The 13,855-nt window shown below is 41.4% G+C and overlaps 1 protein-coding gene across 7 annotated transcripts in view; it reads right to left on the bottom strand.

Moving 5' to 3' along the window:
* Positions 1-13,855, bottom strand: part of CALD1 (caldesmon 1) — a 171,422-nt gene that overhangs the window by 69,990 nt on the left and 87,577 nt on the right. For 5 of the 7 annotated variants that reach the window (XR_009279084.1, XM_058852848.1, XM_058852845.1 and 2 more), the window contains exon 4: positions 12,147-12,258. Coding sequence is in view for 6 of the 7 variants with exons in the window: in XM_058852848.1 (XP_058708831.1) it covers positions 12,147-12,217 (71 nt within the window). In the remaining variant the exon portion in view is untranslated. Of the gene's footprint in view, positions 1-12,146; positions 12,259-12,973; positions 13,244-13,855 lie in introns of those variants that run through there. The other 2 variants (XM_058852846.1, XM_058852852.1) reach the window with 2 other exon arrangements.

A 13,855-nucleotide genomic window follows, 5' to 3' on the forward strand; every position in this document is an offset into this window, starting at 1 on the left:
TCCCTTTGCGCAGGACTCCCTATTGACTTCTATAAAGAATTTGGCTTCAAAACTGATGACAGGGTACAGCCCAAGTTGAGGGAAGAACAACCAATAAATAAATGAAGATGGGCTGGTGATGGAAAAGTCATTCCTAGTCACCAAGACATCTTACCAGAATTTCTTCCAGCAGAATAATGAGGATGGGACAGATGATTCCTGCTCTGTTACACCAATCCCTCAAATCCAGAGTCATTATTGAGCGTGCACAACCACCAAAAACAGGATTCAGAGTGAAACGAGGGCAAGCCTTGAAACACAGAATGCAATTTAACATGGAACAGCTCTGGATGTATGACATGGCCAATTAAATGAGTTTAACTGGCAGCCAACCTTTTCCTCCTCCATCTAACCTGCTTTAAAACATACTCATTAATGTCTGCTTGATTTTCAGAATTCTTCTGTTATCTTCAAGCCAGGACAGGATTTTAAAAGCTTTCATCAACTAAATTTGTGGTCTTTGTTCCACTTCTGTGCATTTATACCTTTATCTCCTCCCAGCAAGTTATTATATCCAGCAAAACCACGCAGCCAGCAGACTGAGAAGTCACATTTCCTCCAAAGCCAGCATTAACCACAAGCATGCAAGACCAATGATGATATCAAAGGCAGTACATCAGGATCTCATTGGAAGTGTGATGTGAGCACGATAGGTGAAATCAGGATGGAGCCAGCAAAGCAACAGGGGAACAGATGAAGAGAGTTAGACTTTCAAGATATGAGTCACCAAAACAACACCTTCAAGCGCTTCTCTTTCCTCAGTGTCAGAGCTGGTGACACAGCTGAAGTCTTTCATTATCTTCATAGTTTATTAGGTACTGTATTAGCCCATCTGATAATAATTAGTAAACGAAAAATTAGATTACAAGTCCATTGAATTTGCCTAAACATTTCAGGTTTGCCTTGAAGATATATTTTCTTCATTTAATTTGTGTATATCCTGCACTTATACTCAGGCCTGAAAAAACAAGATGATATTTTCATTGCTTAGTAGGAGGTTTTCTCATATTAATTTAATCACCAATATATTCCTTCTCGTTAGAATATTGAAATGACTCATCCATTCCATCAAAAATTTGGGTGAGAAATGAGAGTGTAGCCCTGAAGGAACTTACTCAATCCTCCAGTCTAAGATGATTACATGCTAATGAGAGAAAAGACTCTCTAGCTTGTACAAGAGAGAAGGGGAAGGAAGGGGGGGGTGGAATTAAACCTTTTCCTTAAACAAATTCATCTTGTGGCATTCCAGCACAGACAAAGCCTGCAGCTATCATAACTCACTGGTTTGAAAAGGTCATTAGCCCTCTATCTCATTTTGCTGGGAGAAGGAAGAACCAAATTCATGGCCAAGACATGAAAATTTACCCTTGGTATTGCTGTGGGATGACCTAAAACCCTACAGAAGAGATCCTGAGGGATATTTTTTTGTGAAACATCAGCACACACACACATCCTCCACACGATGGTCACAAATCCATCCTGCAGCCCCAGTGAGTGCAGCAACAGCATCAATGCAAAATACACAGAACTTCAGGCCCTGCTTTTCCCCTTCTCTCTACACTTCCCTACCCAAATATTTCTTTCTCCTTCTCAGAACTGCCTGGATATGTGGCACCACACACATGATGCCTGTGCTCAGAAAATTAAGCTGCAGTGGGAAGCACTTTGTTATCCGTGTCTCTGACCTTCAGAGGAATACCCCACTGTGCAAGCTGGACCATAAAAGGAATCCATGTGTAGCCAGTGTTTAGAAAATCCATCTCCTTGTCCTTCCCAGCTCTGCTACTGCCTTATTAAGACACTGAAGTAGCAGCTGCTGGAGAATCTCGGGAACGATCCCAGCAGCAGTGCCCAGGACAAGCTTCTCATTTTGTGAAAATGAGCTTGAAAAAGCTGTGAGGACTGTTCAGCTTGGTGATCACAGGCCAGTGAAAGAAACATATTCTAAAGAAACTACAGTCATCCTATTTCTGTGGAAATACACATGATATTATTATTTTATTTTATTTTTTCATATCTAACCAATCAAACATTTTCTATGTGGGAAAAAGGGACAAAGCAGACTGCAGGTTGAGGGCTTCATCTTGAGGGATGGCATGGTGTGACATGCCAGTTCAATGGTATCATCATCTCAGGAGGAGGCACAAGGACAAAAAACCCTTCTGTGTATGGATTAGGGAAAGGATTTTCCTCTCCAGTCTCTGCTGTGCTCTGGTCCTCTGAGGAGGTGACAGGTACCAAACGTGGGAGGAATGGAGGAATACATTTTTGTGGTGGTTCACGTCCCAGGTGTAAACATTTCTGTGTAAATCTGATGGCTAAGCTTTGATTGACAGTTTTGGAATTCAGGTGAAGATCAAAAACAAATTTGTAAGGTTTGTTGCTTGTTGTTTTTCCCCCCTCCCTAAAGAGCCATTTCACTAACAGCCACCTTGTTTCTTTTCTCTGCTAAAAAACACAGATGGGAAAAGTTTTATTCTTTATATGTAGTAAGCATTTTGCTCTGGAGCCAACTTCAGCCCTATATCTTTCTCACCACTATAATTATAACACTGCCTTTTAGAAATTCCCAGGATTGATACACTGAGTATCTGATCTTCTCCCTATCACTGGAAGGCTGACAGTGTTATAAATGAAACCAGCTTGCTCCTGTTAACACTGTCTGCTCATTGGAATTCTGCTCAAAAACATCCTCCCAACCCCAAAAGACATATTTCTCTGAGATATTGGGCATAGAAACCTGTCCTGTGGTAGGAAGATGTGTGCCTTGTGAACACAAATCTGTGTATGTTCTCAGCGACTTGGGAAGTGCAGCACAGCTACAGAAACAGCAGAAAATTACCTCAAACCTGGTTTGAAACCAAGTGCATGGAATCTGTGCAGAGCTCCCAGTGCAAATGTGGCTGGGTTTACCCTCCCGTGCTGTTTCACACTAAGACCTGACTTGTGAGAGGCTCAGCTGACAAGCAGTAAATGGACTCATGGTGATTTGGTTTCTTTCCACTCTGTGCATTTAATTGACTTTAAAGTTTGCCATGGAGCAGGTTTAGATCATGCAAAGGCTCACTGAGAAGGGACTACTTGCTCAATTCAATAAATCCACACACCAAAATGTTGTCTCAAGCTGATGGAAGAGGGAAGAGGAGTATGAAGAAGTAATTTAACCAAACCTTTGAAGAAGCCCTGCTTTTGGGTACCAATTTAGAGCACCTCTTCTGGTCTCAGAACAAGAACACAGTCCCAGAAGATAACTTTGCTAGAGCAGTCCTTGCTCTTTGCTTAAATTATGTCTGCATTGAAAATGGGTCACACCCTACCTTAAAGGAAACTGAGGCATGTTTTCAGAAAAATATCAGAGTTAAAAAAAACCCAGAAAACAAAATCCCAAACCAAAAGACAGTCACAACTTGCTGTTGAGTTGCAGCCTTCCCTTGATTTTCTGTCAGCATGACAAACTTGCTGGCCTTTTATTCAAGACTATCTAGAAAAGACTATTAATAAGCAAGATTACTTGGACCAGCCATCAAGTTTTGACATAAAAAGGAGCAAAACAGCATCTGTTTATATTTCCTTAATGTCAGCTGAGATGAAGCTAACCTTTAACTGTCGCATCCACTGCCCACTGGTTTATACTTTCCAATAAACAAAAAGAAACTCATCCTGCTCACTTTTCCACTTCCCATCACCCTCGCTGCTCCCCAGGCAGAGAAGGGCTCAGCTGCAGCATCAACACAACAATTATTCCTTCTCATCTGTGTCACTTGTGTCACCCCCTGCTCAGGCTCCATGCCAGCGTTCTGTGCTGTCACCAAATCTCTTTCCTAAGGTGTAGCTGCCCACTGACCTTATTCCTGTCCAGGGATATTTCTTGAGCTGTGTGCTGATGAATTAACTTGTCCAAGAAGCACAGCCACCTGATGACTTCCTTCATGCTATGAAAGCCCTTGATCACGCAAGGACAATCTGCTGGCAAGAGGAATTTTCCTTCTTTAGCACGAGCTAATAAGGAGGTTACGATGAGAGAAATAAAGCCGCTCATAAACATTTATCTTCAGTAATTAAAACCTTGTTTAAAGGCACAAAGCCAAAAATGCAGAAGCTAATTGACCAAATGAGATGCTCCTGCAAGTTGAAATCGGTTTGGGGTTTCATTTGCAAATCACATTTTTCCTCTGTGGTTCTTTGAGCTGAGCTGTGAAGGGATGGCTTTGCCCGGGCTGCCAGCAATCTGAGAGTGTTTACATAACTCTGCTTATTCGTGTGTGAAACTTGTTAGCATTTGACTTCATTTCATCTGTTATCCCTGCAAACCAATTGGCCTCAGCTTTTCAAAGGGAAATCTCCTCTTCTGATTATCTGGTTTAATTTCAGATATTAAATCATAAAGACATTAATAAAATGCAAACTCACACTGAGGAGCAGATGCTCCTAGAAACGCTCTGGATAAATTTATTTTCATGTCACTCCCTAAAGAGTCTTACAGCTGGGCAATAACTGCACTTTCTCTCATGTCTAATAACTTCTACCACTCTGAGCCCAGAAAGCCCTGAAGAATAGTAACATAATTAAGCAATAAGTTCTACAATGTTCTTGTTCTCTTACAAGAAGGTATTTAAATGTAATAACTAAGAGATACCGGTCCAAGTCTGTAAATTTGTAGTTTTAAAGCCTGCCATTAGTTCTTCCTCTGCCCAGATCCTTGCAGAACACACATGCAGCCTAAAGAATATGTTACTGCAGGTAAATTATCAAACATATTTGCCTGAAGAGTATTCTTTAAAACTTTTCCTAAAACACAGGGATATTCAACCATCAACTTCTTTTGTATGGGAACAACACAGTATTCCGTTTGCTTTACTTTACACAAAATTAAATTGATTGCTGAGCACTATTAAATATAAGGCCTTATTTACTCAAAAGAAGGGTTAATGTGGATTTTTTCCAGCCAAATGATTTGCAAGTGTATGCATTTGTGTGATGAGATAAATGTAAATGTAAATAAAACCCTACAGTATATTCTTTATACAATGAATTAAATTAACTCTGCCACTTGCACTAGTTGTGGATATCAGGCACATGGAAAATGACTAAGCAGCTGAGAGCTCAGTTACATACTTATTGTCTAGGAAAAAATATAAAAATATAGGGATTTCCCTGCCTAAGAGTCTGACAAAGGGACCAAGAACAGAACCTTTTTTATTCTCAGTCAGTCTGGAGCAGTGCCTTTGGTCTCTGCCACGTGGATTTACACAAGTTAAGCCACGTGCCCTGCTGAGGATGGCACAGGAAGTTTTTGAAGGCCCTGTGCCTTCACAACCTTAGGCCAACGTTCACTTAATGCAGCCTTTTTGCATTTCAAGTGTCTGAAGCCTTTTGTGTGAGGAAACTGTGGTGGTTGATATGGTTTACACTGTTTGAAGGTGACAGAGATTCAAGAGTGCTGCACTCTGCCCTGGATTAACAGACTGCATACTGCCAATTTGCATCTAAGACACTAAACAAATATAATTTTTCAGTATAAACATAGCAGGAAAGCCATGGACACTTATTTGTACCATATCAGCTACATTTTTTCACTCACAATTTTCTTTGTGTGGTACCAGTTTTGGTCTAATTCAGAAAAGTTCATGATCAAGTTCCATGTTATATTGCTCCTCACATGGTGCCATTTTAAGCAGGCATGCTTGTCAGAATTATCAATAATAAGTAAAAAAAAAAATCTGTCTCCACACCTGTATTTATCAGATATTTAAATAAGATCCAGCTCATGAAGGACAGCAGTCCAGTTAAAGTTAATAAATTTATAGGAGGAAACAAAGGGCAGATTTTCAATTGCCAGCATGTGGATTACCTGATTACAGGATTGGAAGGGCCTCTTTTCCACCAACAATTTCCAAAATTCCTTGGTGTTTCCAAGAGATGAAAGATGGGGCATTTTGCCAGCTGTCTGGGTGCTAGATTGGAGCCATCCTTCTAAAAACTTGTCTGGTATAGTACAGGTAGTACACAGATTACAGAGTGATTTTAATATGCTATAATCCATAATCTGGATTATCATATGAAATTCCAAGGAGCTGATTTTGTTATCTGCTTAGGAATTGCAGTGGGTTCAGCTCAGTGAAATCTAAACTCTGTATGTCTCACTCTGAAGAACAAAACTGTTTTTATGAAACATTTCTCTGTAATGACTTTAAAGAAAATGTAATCTGAAAAACACAAAAATTAGCTCTGAATTCTACTGAGCTTTCCATACATTTGGTTATTTCCTCCAGGGCATTTGAAATGCTCCAATAGCAAAGATTTCTTTAGTATCCACTCTCACTTGAGAGTGACTGCAGTAGAGAAGGTTTTAATGAGCCACCAGGTCGTGCTTTTCTGCCTGGGTTAGAAATGAACTCCAAAAATTGCACAAGAGAGATTCAGTGTGAAGGGCCAAACCCATCCCAACAATTCAAATATGTCTTGTCAGTGCTGGAATTCCAGGCAGCTGTGAAGACAGGTTAACAGCTGGAGCATTCCACTTCAATTTGTTCTCAACTCTCACGCATCTCTAATCTTATTTATTCAGTGCCTCAATATTTATCTTCTGGGCAGAAGATGTCATGTCTCAGCTCTAGCAAAAAGTGAGCATTTTACAGAAAGACAAATAGAAATTCCCAAAATATTTGCAACTTCAGGATTATATGAAATTCATGGAGAGATAAAACCGCTGTAGGTTGTTTTTTTTTTTTTTGTAGTAGCAAAAGAGGCTTGGAATAGACAGAAGCACAACCTTTAGGAGGACAGAGGTTTAACTTTTGGGGAAATGGAGTTCTGAAATAAAACATGAACATTGGGAAATGACATGGAACACATATGCAGCCAGCTTCTTTTAGGTTCAAACATGCACTCATTGAAAACTTACATTAGGATCATATTCTCCTTCCCTCAACACAAACCTGAATTGTGGCATAGTGTCTGAAAACTCTTAATAAAAACATAACCAGATGCTTGAAAACAAGAAATGGGCAGCTCCTAGTGTTTCAAGCAAAAGGAAAGCAGAAAGGAACCATTTTTGTGTCATTCCCAAGCTCTCAACTCTGTTTAACATTTCTCACTAATGCACACCCCATACCAGGGATAACTCCAGTGCAGGAATGAAAAACAGCTTCAAAAGTTATTTGTGGTCATTCAGTGTTGATCTAACATGGACACACACTCACCCTCACTGTCCTGGACAGGAAAAGGAAATTTTTTACTTTCTGTGGATGGCACTTCCTTGCCCTACCAGAAACATTAAGATCCCATGGAAACAAATGTGTCCAGTCTTCACCTCTCAGAAGGTAAGAAACGTGCTTCTCATTGCTCCAAAAAGATGTACCCTGCAGGTTTGACCTTCTTAACTTGGTGAATCTGTCCTTTGTATGCTGCCAGAGCTACAGCAGCCTCCATAGGAACAGTAAAATGTGGAATTTCTGGTTCTCTCTGGTCCTCTACACACCTTCACAGATCCAAACTGAAATTCACTTGACTTCTTTTTCAGTTGTACCAAGTTGGGATTAACCATGTGTCTTGTTTTAGCAAAAATTGCATTTAAGCAATTTACTATCCCAGGAAACATTCAGCCTCCTGCAGGCTCCTGCCATCCCTCATCTGCAAGTTCTTTTCTTTAAAATATAAAGAAATATATTTCTCTTTTCTCTTTTCTTTTCTTTTCTTTTCTTTTCTTTTCTTTTCTTTTCTTTTCTTTTCTTTTCTTTTCTTTTCTTTTCTTTTCTTTTCTTTTCTTTTCTTTTCTTTTCTTTTCTTTTCTTTTCTTTTCTTTTCTTTTCTTTTCTTTTCTTTCTCTCTTTCTTTCTCTCTTTCTTTCTCCCTTTCTTTCTCCCTTTCTTTCTCCCTTTCTCTCTTTCTAAATTAATTCTATTAGGAGCCATGCAGCTTTGTGGCAGTGATTTTCTCTATGTCCTACTCAAATACCCTTTTTAAAGATGATTTATTTAATATCTAATTAATCTAGATAACCCCTTCTCTTTGCCATATTTTCACATCAGGATGACCAACAACTCTCCTTCCCCATGACATGATCTGCAATCACTTAGGGAAGAGCACGACACAGGGCAAAACTCTGGTTCAGATTCAAAGTTAAGCTTCACCTAAACAGAGGCCAGCCTGACAATGACCCTGAGACCTTCCAAAAGTCTGCAGCAGTGATGATGTGACAATGGAACAAACTGGATCAGCTTCCTAGTATAAATAAAATTAAAAAAAAAACCAAAACAAACCAAACAAAATCAAACAAACTAAAAAACAAATACAAACAAAACAACAATAATAACAACAGCCACAAAGCAGAAGTGAAAATTCATTGCTGGTACAATGACAAGTCAGCCAGTTGTAAAATTGAGACTTAAGTGCTAAATAGATTAACCTGAGAAATATTCTTCTGAGAGTTTAAGGGGCTTATTTTTGCTCTCAGTTATGCTGAAGTCAAGGAAGTAGGTCCATTGTCATTTCAAGAAGTATTTCACCTCAGTTTTTCAGTGCAGCTGCAGCAGACTGAAGTGGACCAGCAAGACACTCAGAAATGCTTTCTGTCACCCCTCCAGGCACACACAGACTCTACCCAGCTCCAGGCTAAATTCTTCCAGCATCAGTTACAACATCAAAACGACAAAACCCAAGGGTTTTGCTCAAGGGAACATCTTTTACTGCCTAGGAAGAGGCACAGAGCAGCAGGTGGTATTTGTTTTTTTCCCTTACTGAAAGAAGTCAGTCCCCTGTGCTCCAATTCCACATGGGATTCTTCCCATCAGTTACGTGCAGCTGGCTGGGGTGACAGCCCTGACACTGCAGCACAGGATGTACCCTGAAGAGCTCATCCAGCTCCTTCTGCCACTGCCTCGTAAATCAGCTGCCTGGAATAACTCAGGGAGGGCTTAATCCAAAGCTGAAATCAGTGCAAAGCTTCCCAGCTCCAGACTGGTACCTCAGGGCTTTATAAAACCAGTCCCAGGCACAGGAGTCCCTCTGCCCATGGGGAGCAGGACAAAGCCTCACCTTTGCCCCTGAGCAGTTAAAGGTGTAGCACATCCCATCACCCCAAGAAGGCTGTTTTTTTTCCCTGAAGCTCACACGTGATCAGTACAAACCAGATGCTGCCAGATGGGCACAAGTTGGCACTGCCATACTTTGTCCAGGGTTTCCCAGGCTGTGGCTGAAAAGTCTCCTTCCCCCCCTGAGGTACCCGAGCTGCTGGGTCCCCGCCAGGCTGAGCACACGCAATAAATCTGACAGCCTTGGGAGAAAGCTGGACAAAGTCCCATATGTCTGCTGTTGGAAACATGCCCCCTAGACAGGTCTGCAGTGCTGCTCCAAACACATTGAGAGGCCTCCAGAGATCCAGACAAATATAAATAGTAAAAAAAAAAAAAAATAAATCTGGCTGGACAAAATTTCTGGGTGGGCGCAGTGTGGGGAATCCAGAACGTCTGGAATACCTTGAAATTATAAGATCTTAAAATGCAAAAAAACCCACTTTGTTTCTGACTTGGTGGCAATTTTTTTATCTGAGTTGCCACAGCTTGAACTGCTACCCACAGCACATACCAGGGGTGAAATGCAATGTTGGTCTTCAAAAGACAAAACGAATTCTAAGCACACGAAGCCCAAATGCCAGGGCTACACAGCACAACAAAATATCATTTCCAACAGATTCCTAATGGGAAAAAGCCCCAAAACACAAAGCCTCACACCAGACCTCAAGAACTGAACTTACACTAAACACCCAAAGATTAAATAGCTGGACATCAGCGGCTCCAGCATCACAGATTCTCGGGAATCTGACAGCATCTGTATCCTCACCGGTCCTAACATGGCTCTGGCTCCAGTGAAGGCATGATAATATCAAGTCACTCTTTCTTGGGCAGGTGCTGCAGGAGTCCATCCTGCTACATTTTCACCCCTCAGTCTTTCTTGGGCACGGGCATCCAGCTAGAAAGACGGGCTTTCAATGTATACTCATCCCAGGAATCGGCAAAACACGACACTGGAGTTACAAACTCTGCTGATGGATGTGGCTGCTTGCACTGCTGGGTTTGCTGCTCTACTCAAAGCCCAAACAGCACATGGGAGACCTGGCAAGCGTGTTCCAGCCCACACAGACATCCATCTGTCCATCTCCCAGCAGAAATGCTCACAACCAGTGCTGGATTCCCCACAGCAGCCCACTGATGGGAGGGCTGGGGAAATGGCCTCTGCTCAGAACTTGTGGAGGAGCATTTCCAACCTCCATGCTGAGCTTTAGGACTGCACAACCCACTTCATAAAACACCTGAAAGTGTTTTGTGAAAGCCTGGAAAGCAGATTTCTGCAGCTTATGACATGTTGTGGCCGAATTATTATAGCTGAAGATGATCCCCCAAAATCCCTAAAAATCTGAATTTGCCAAAACCGATGCAACATCACATATTCATATGTTAATAACTGCCCCAGTGCTGCTGTCCTTCCCTCTCTGTGAGCTCTGCAATGGGGGCAGATGCTCAGCTCATCTCCTGCCCCACCTTGCCCTCACTGGGACAGGATTTGGGAGGTCCCAGCTCCCGGAGTCACATCTGAACTCGAGAATCAGGCTCTGTTATTGTTAAGGCAAACCAAAAATAAAAAGTCCAGACTAAATTATTTTTAAGATCCTGAGATTTTTAAAGCAGTCTTGTGACTTTTAAGGGGTCTGACTCATTGTACTTGAATGCTTGAAGTTGGCAGCAGCAGAGGGAGTACAGCAAGATTTAGCGTACAGTAATTTATTGTTGAAAGCCTTCAGATGTGTGGGAAAGGGCACGGAGCGCATCTGCAGTGATCAGGGAGGAAAAGGGACACAGGCCCAAACCCTTCTTCTCTGGCCAAGCTACCCCCCTCCATGAGAGCACCACTCTAAACCCCAAGAAAGCGCCCCAGATATGGAAAAAGCAGTTCCCATCAGCAGGGTGGGATACATTTGGGTCCTGGATTCCAGCTCCACTGATGGCAAGGACAGAGCTCACTGTCCCCAAGCCCTGTGGCTGTCCCTGCCTGCCCAAACCAGCCACAGCACACAGCCCAGCTCACCCCACAGCCTCTGCGTGCTCAACCAGAGCCTGGAGGTCTTCAAAGAGAAGTTAAGAGGTATTTTTCTACAGAAACTCCCAAACTACAACCCCTAACATCCTCCACAGACCACCCAAGGCCTCTATTCCCATCAAACCCTCAGGTCTCAGCCTTTCCTTTAACAGCTTTGTTTAAAGAAGAAGAAGAAACAAAAATGAAGTCCCTATTCAGAATTAAATACAAAAATGAGAACAAAATGTGCTTAAACCTAGCTTTTTTTTTTTTTTTAAATCAATGCAGTGTTAATAAAATAATCAAATCTTTTTATCACTGAAGACATTACAAAAATGAATGAAGCCTTTTTCCCTACTTACACCAGTGTAAATCATGAAATTTCATTAAAGTGAACAGAACTGTAGAGGTGTAAAATGGTTTTAGTTAATGAAATGTCATTCCTGATATTTTCATGATATTTCTTTCATAAATTGACATCATCATACCCACATCAAATTCTGCTCTCATTTCACCAAAGTAAGTCTGCAACAACTGACAGCAAATGCTGCTCTTGTTGCCCACATAAAGTGACTGTAAATGAATAAAAAGCAACAGGCAATGCTCAGTACAGGCAGACAATTCACACAAATGCCATACAGCATATACCAAGTGTATATCAGATTTCAGTTTATAACTTTATCTTTAGTAGATATATCTGACATGTAAATATCTGGCAAGCACAATCCCATCTGCACAGCACTCCCACAGCATCTGAGGATGAGCTTTCCTTTCTTATGATTTCCCGTGCCCATATTCCAGCACCGTTGCTGTTTACATTTATCCATGCAGCAAAATAACCAGAAGCCAGACATTTACAGCATTCTAAAGAAATTAGGCAGTACACACTCCTCATCTCTCCCACAACGTTAGCTAAAGCTATTTTTTATATTTTTTTGGCACAAGGACTCTTTGGGACTTGAGGCAGAAATTCTCATAGGCACTGCTAATCAAAGGCAAGGCACCAGCACCATTTTCCAGATGTAGTAACTCACCTCTCTGCTTCCAGGCGCATTTCCTCACGCTTTTGCCTCCTGAGCTCTCTGCGGCGTTCAAAGTCATCCATGGCGGGCGTTTAAGCGTTCCAAGCTCTGGAAAGATCCAAATCTAAAAGGGAGATGATCACTTAGATGAGAGTGAAAACACAAGGGAGGCATTTAACCAACTGAGTCCATTTAGTTTTGTTTTGCTGCCTTAACAGCGCTGTAACTATTTTCTTTTTCCATCAAAAAACCTCGACTTCCTCAGTATTGTTGAGATAAACAAGATTAATGAAATGTCTTGTAGGATAAACATAGCCCTGCCTGCGTTTAGTTTCCTAGTTAAAATTAAATCAACATGCTTCAAGTAAGGACTGTATACATCTGCTAGCCGCAGCCTAGCTATTTGTAACGTCACAGGTCTTTTCCACTAACAAAAAAACAACAATTCAGCAGGATTTTTAACTTTAAGCTTCCAATTTTTCACCGCAAGCAGTAAAAGCACTGCACGAGAGAGTTCTTCTTTTTTTTTAGTTGCACAGAAAATTAAAAGTTCTGCAAAAGTTAGTCCCCCCCTCGTTCAGCTGCTCCCACCCCCACCTTCAGAAATTCAAAAAAAAAAAAAAGGAAAGTGAAGAGAAAATGAGAAAAGAATGAAAAGGAAAAGAGAAAAGGGAGGGGGAGAAAAAAGAGACCGAAAAGAGAAACAAGGAAAATAGTCCACTGCTTTAAAATTCCACTCAGGGGAAGTCAAACTATGTACAGATCCTGCTCAAAGAACAAAAAAGTAGCAATATATTTTTTTTTTGGCGATTAATCCGCGCACTTTGCCTGTGCCCTACCTTCTTCTTTATGATTTAGTCCATGAAGTATTTTCCCCTTTACAGTTCTTCATATACAAAGCCTTCCCAGCCTCGGTTTATATCCCATCAAGCCGACTATTACAGAATTCCCCTGCAGCCCCCAAACCAAAAATGACTACCAGAAAAGGGAAAGCTGTTCTCTTTTTGTCCCTGCTTTGTTTACAGAGCTGTCAGTGGTTAGTTAAACTCTGCCTGGAATCTGGCATTTAAGGCCTGCTCTAAGATTGCTTCCTGTGCAGGGCTGGAGGCCTCAGCTTCCTCTGCAATCCCAGCCCCGGCGCTGCACTCCAAGGATTTCCACCCCCCCAAAAATAAAAAAAAACACTTTTCCCAGCCCGTCCTTCCACAGGGAAAGCCTAAAAGTTCCAAGGGTGGCTCAGGAGCTGCTGGCAGCTGAGGGGAAACGGAGCCCAGGTGCCTTTGGATGTTATTTGAAGCGAGATCTGTCTCGCGGCTTTATATCCAAGTGCCCTCCCCATAAAATCACTGGCACCAGCAAAGCCTTGCCTGGCTTCAGGGAATCCGTGGCTTTTTCTGCCCCCTTTTTTGGATTAAAGCACTGCTGAGGGCGGGGGTTTTGTGAAGGTTATTTTATTAGTTTACTTTCCCTGGGGGTATTTTTGTTTCTGATTTGTTCCCAGATTGGGGGATTTAAATTTTTGTTGCTGTTGATGTGATTTTCCTCGCATTTGTCTGGAGTTGTTTTGTGGAGATTCAAAGGAAATGTTAATTTTGTAAATCTGATAGAGACACTACAATGCTGCTGCTTACCTTTTTATTATTATTATTATTATTTTAATTCAGTTAGGCCATATATCTAAAAAGCAAGTTGTAACAAGATTTTTTTGCCAATCTCTCAGT

This window comes from Poecile atricapillus, chromosome 18 (assembly GCF_030490865.1).
Source record: "Poecile atricapillus isolate bPoeAtr1 chromosome 18, bPoeAtr1.hap1, whole genome shotgun sequence".
In the NCBI taxonomy this organism is placed as follows: Eukaryota; Metazoa; Chordata; class Aves; order Passeriformes; family Paridae; genus Poecile; species Poecile atricapillus.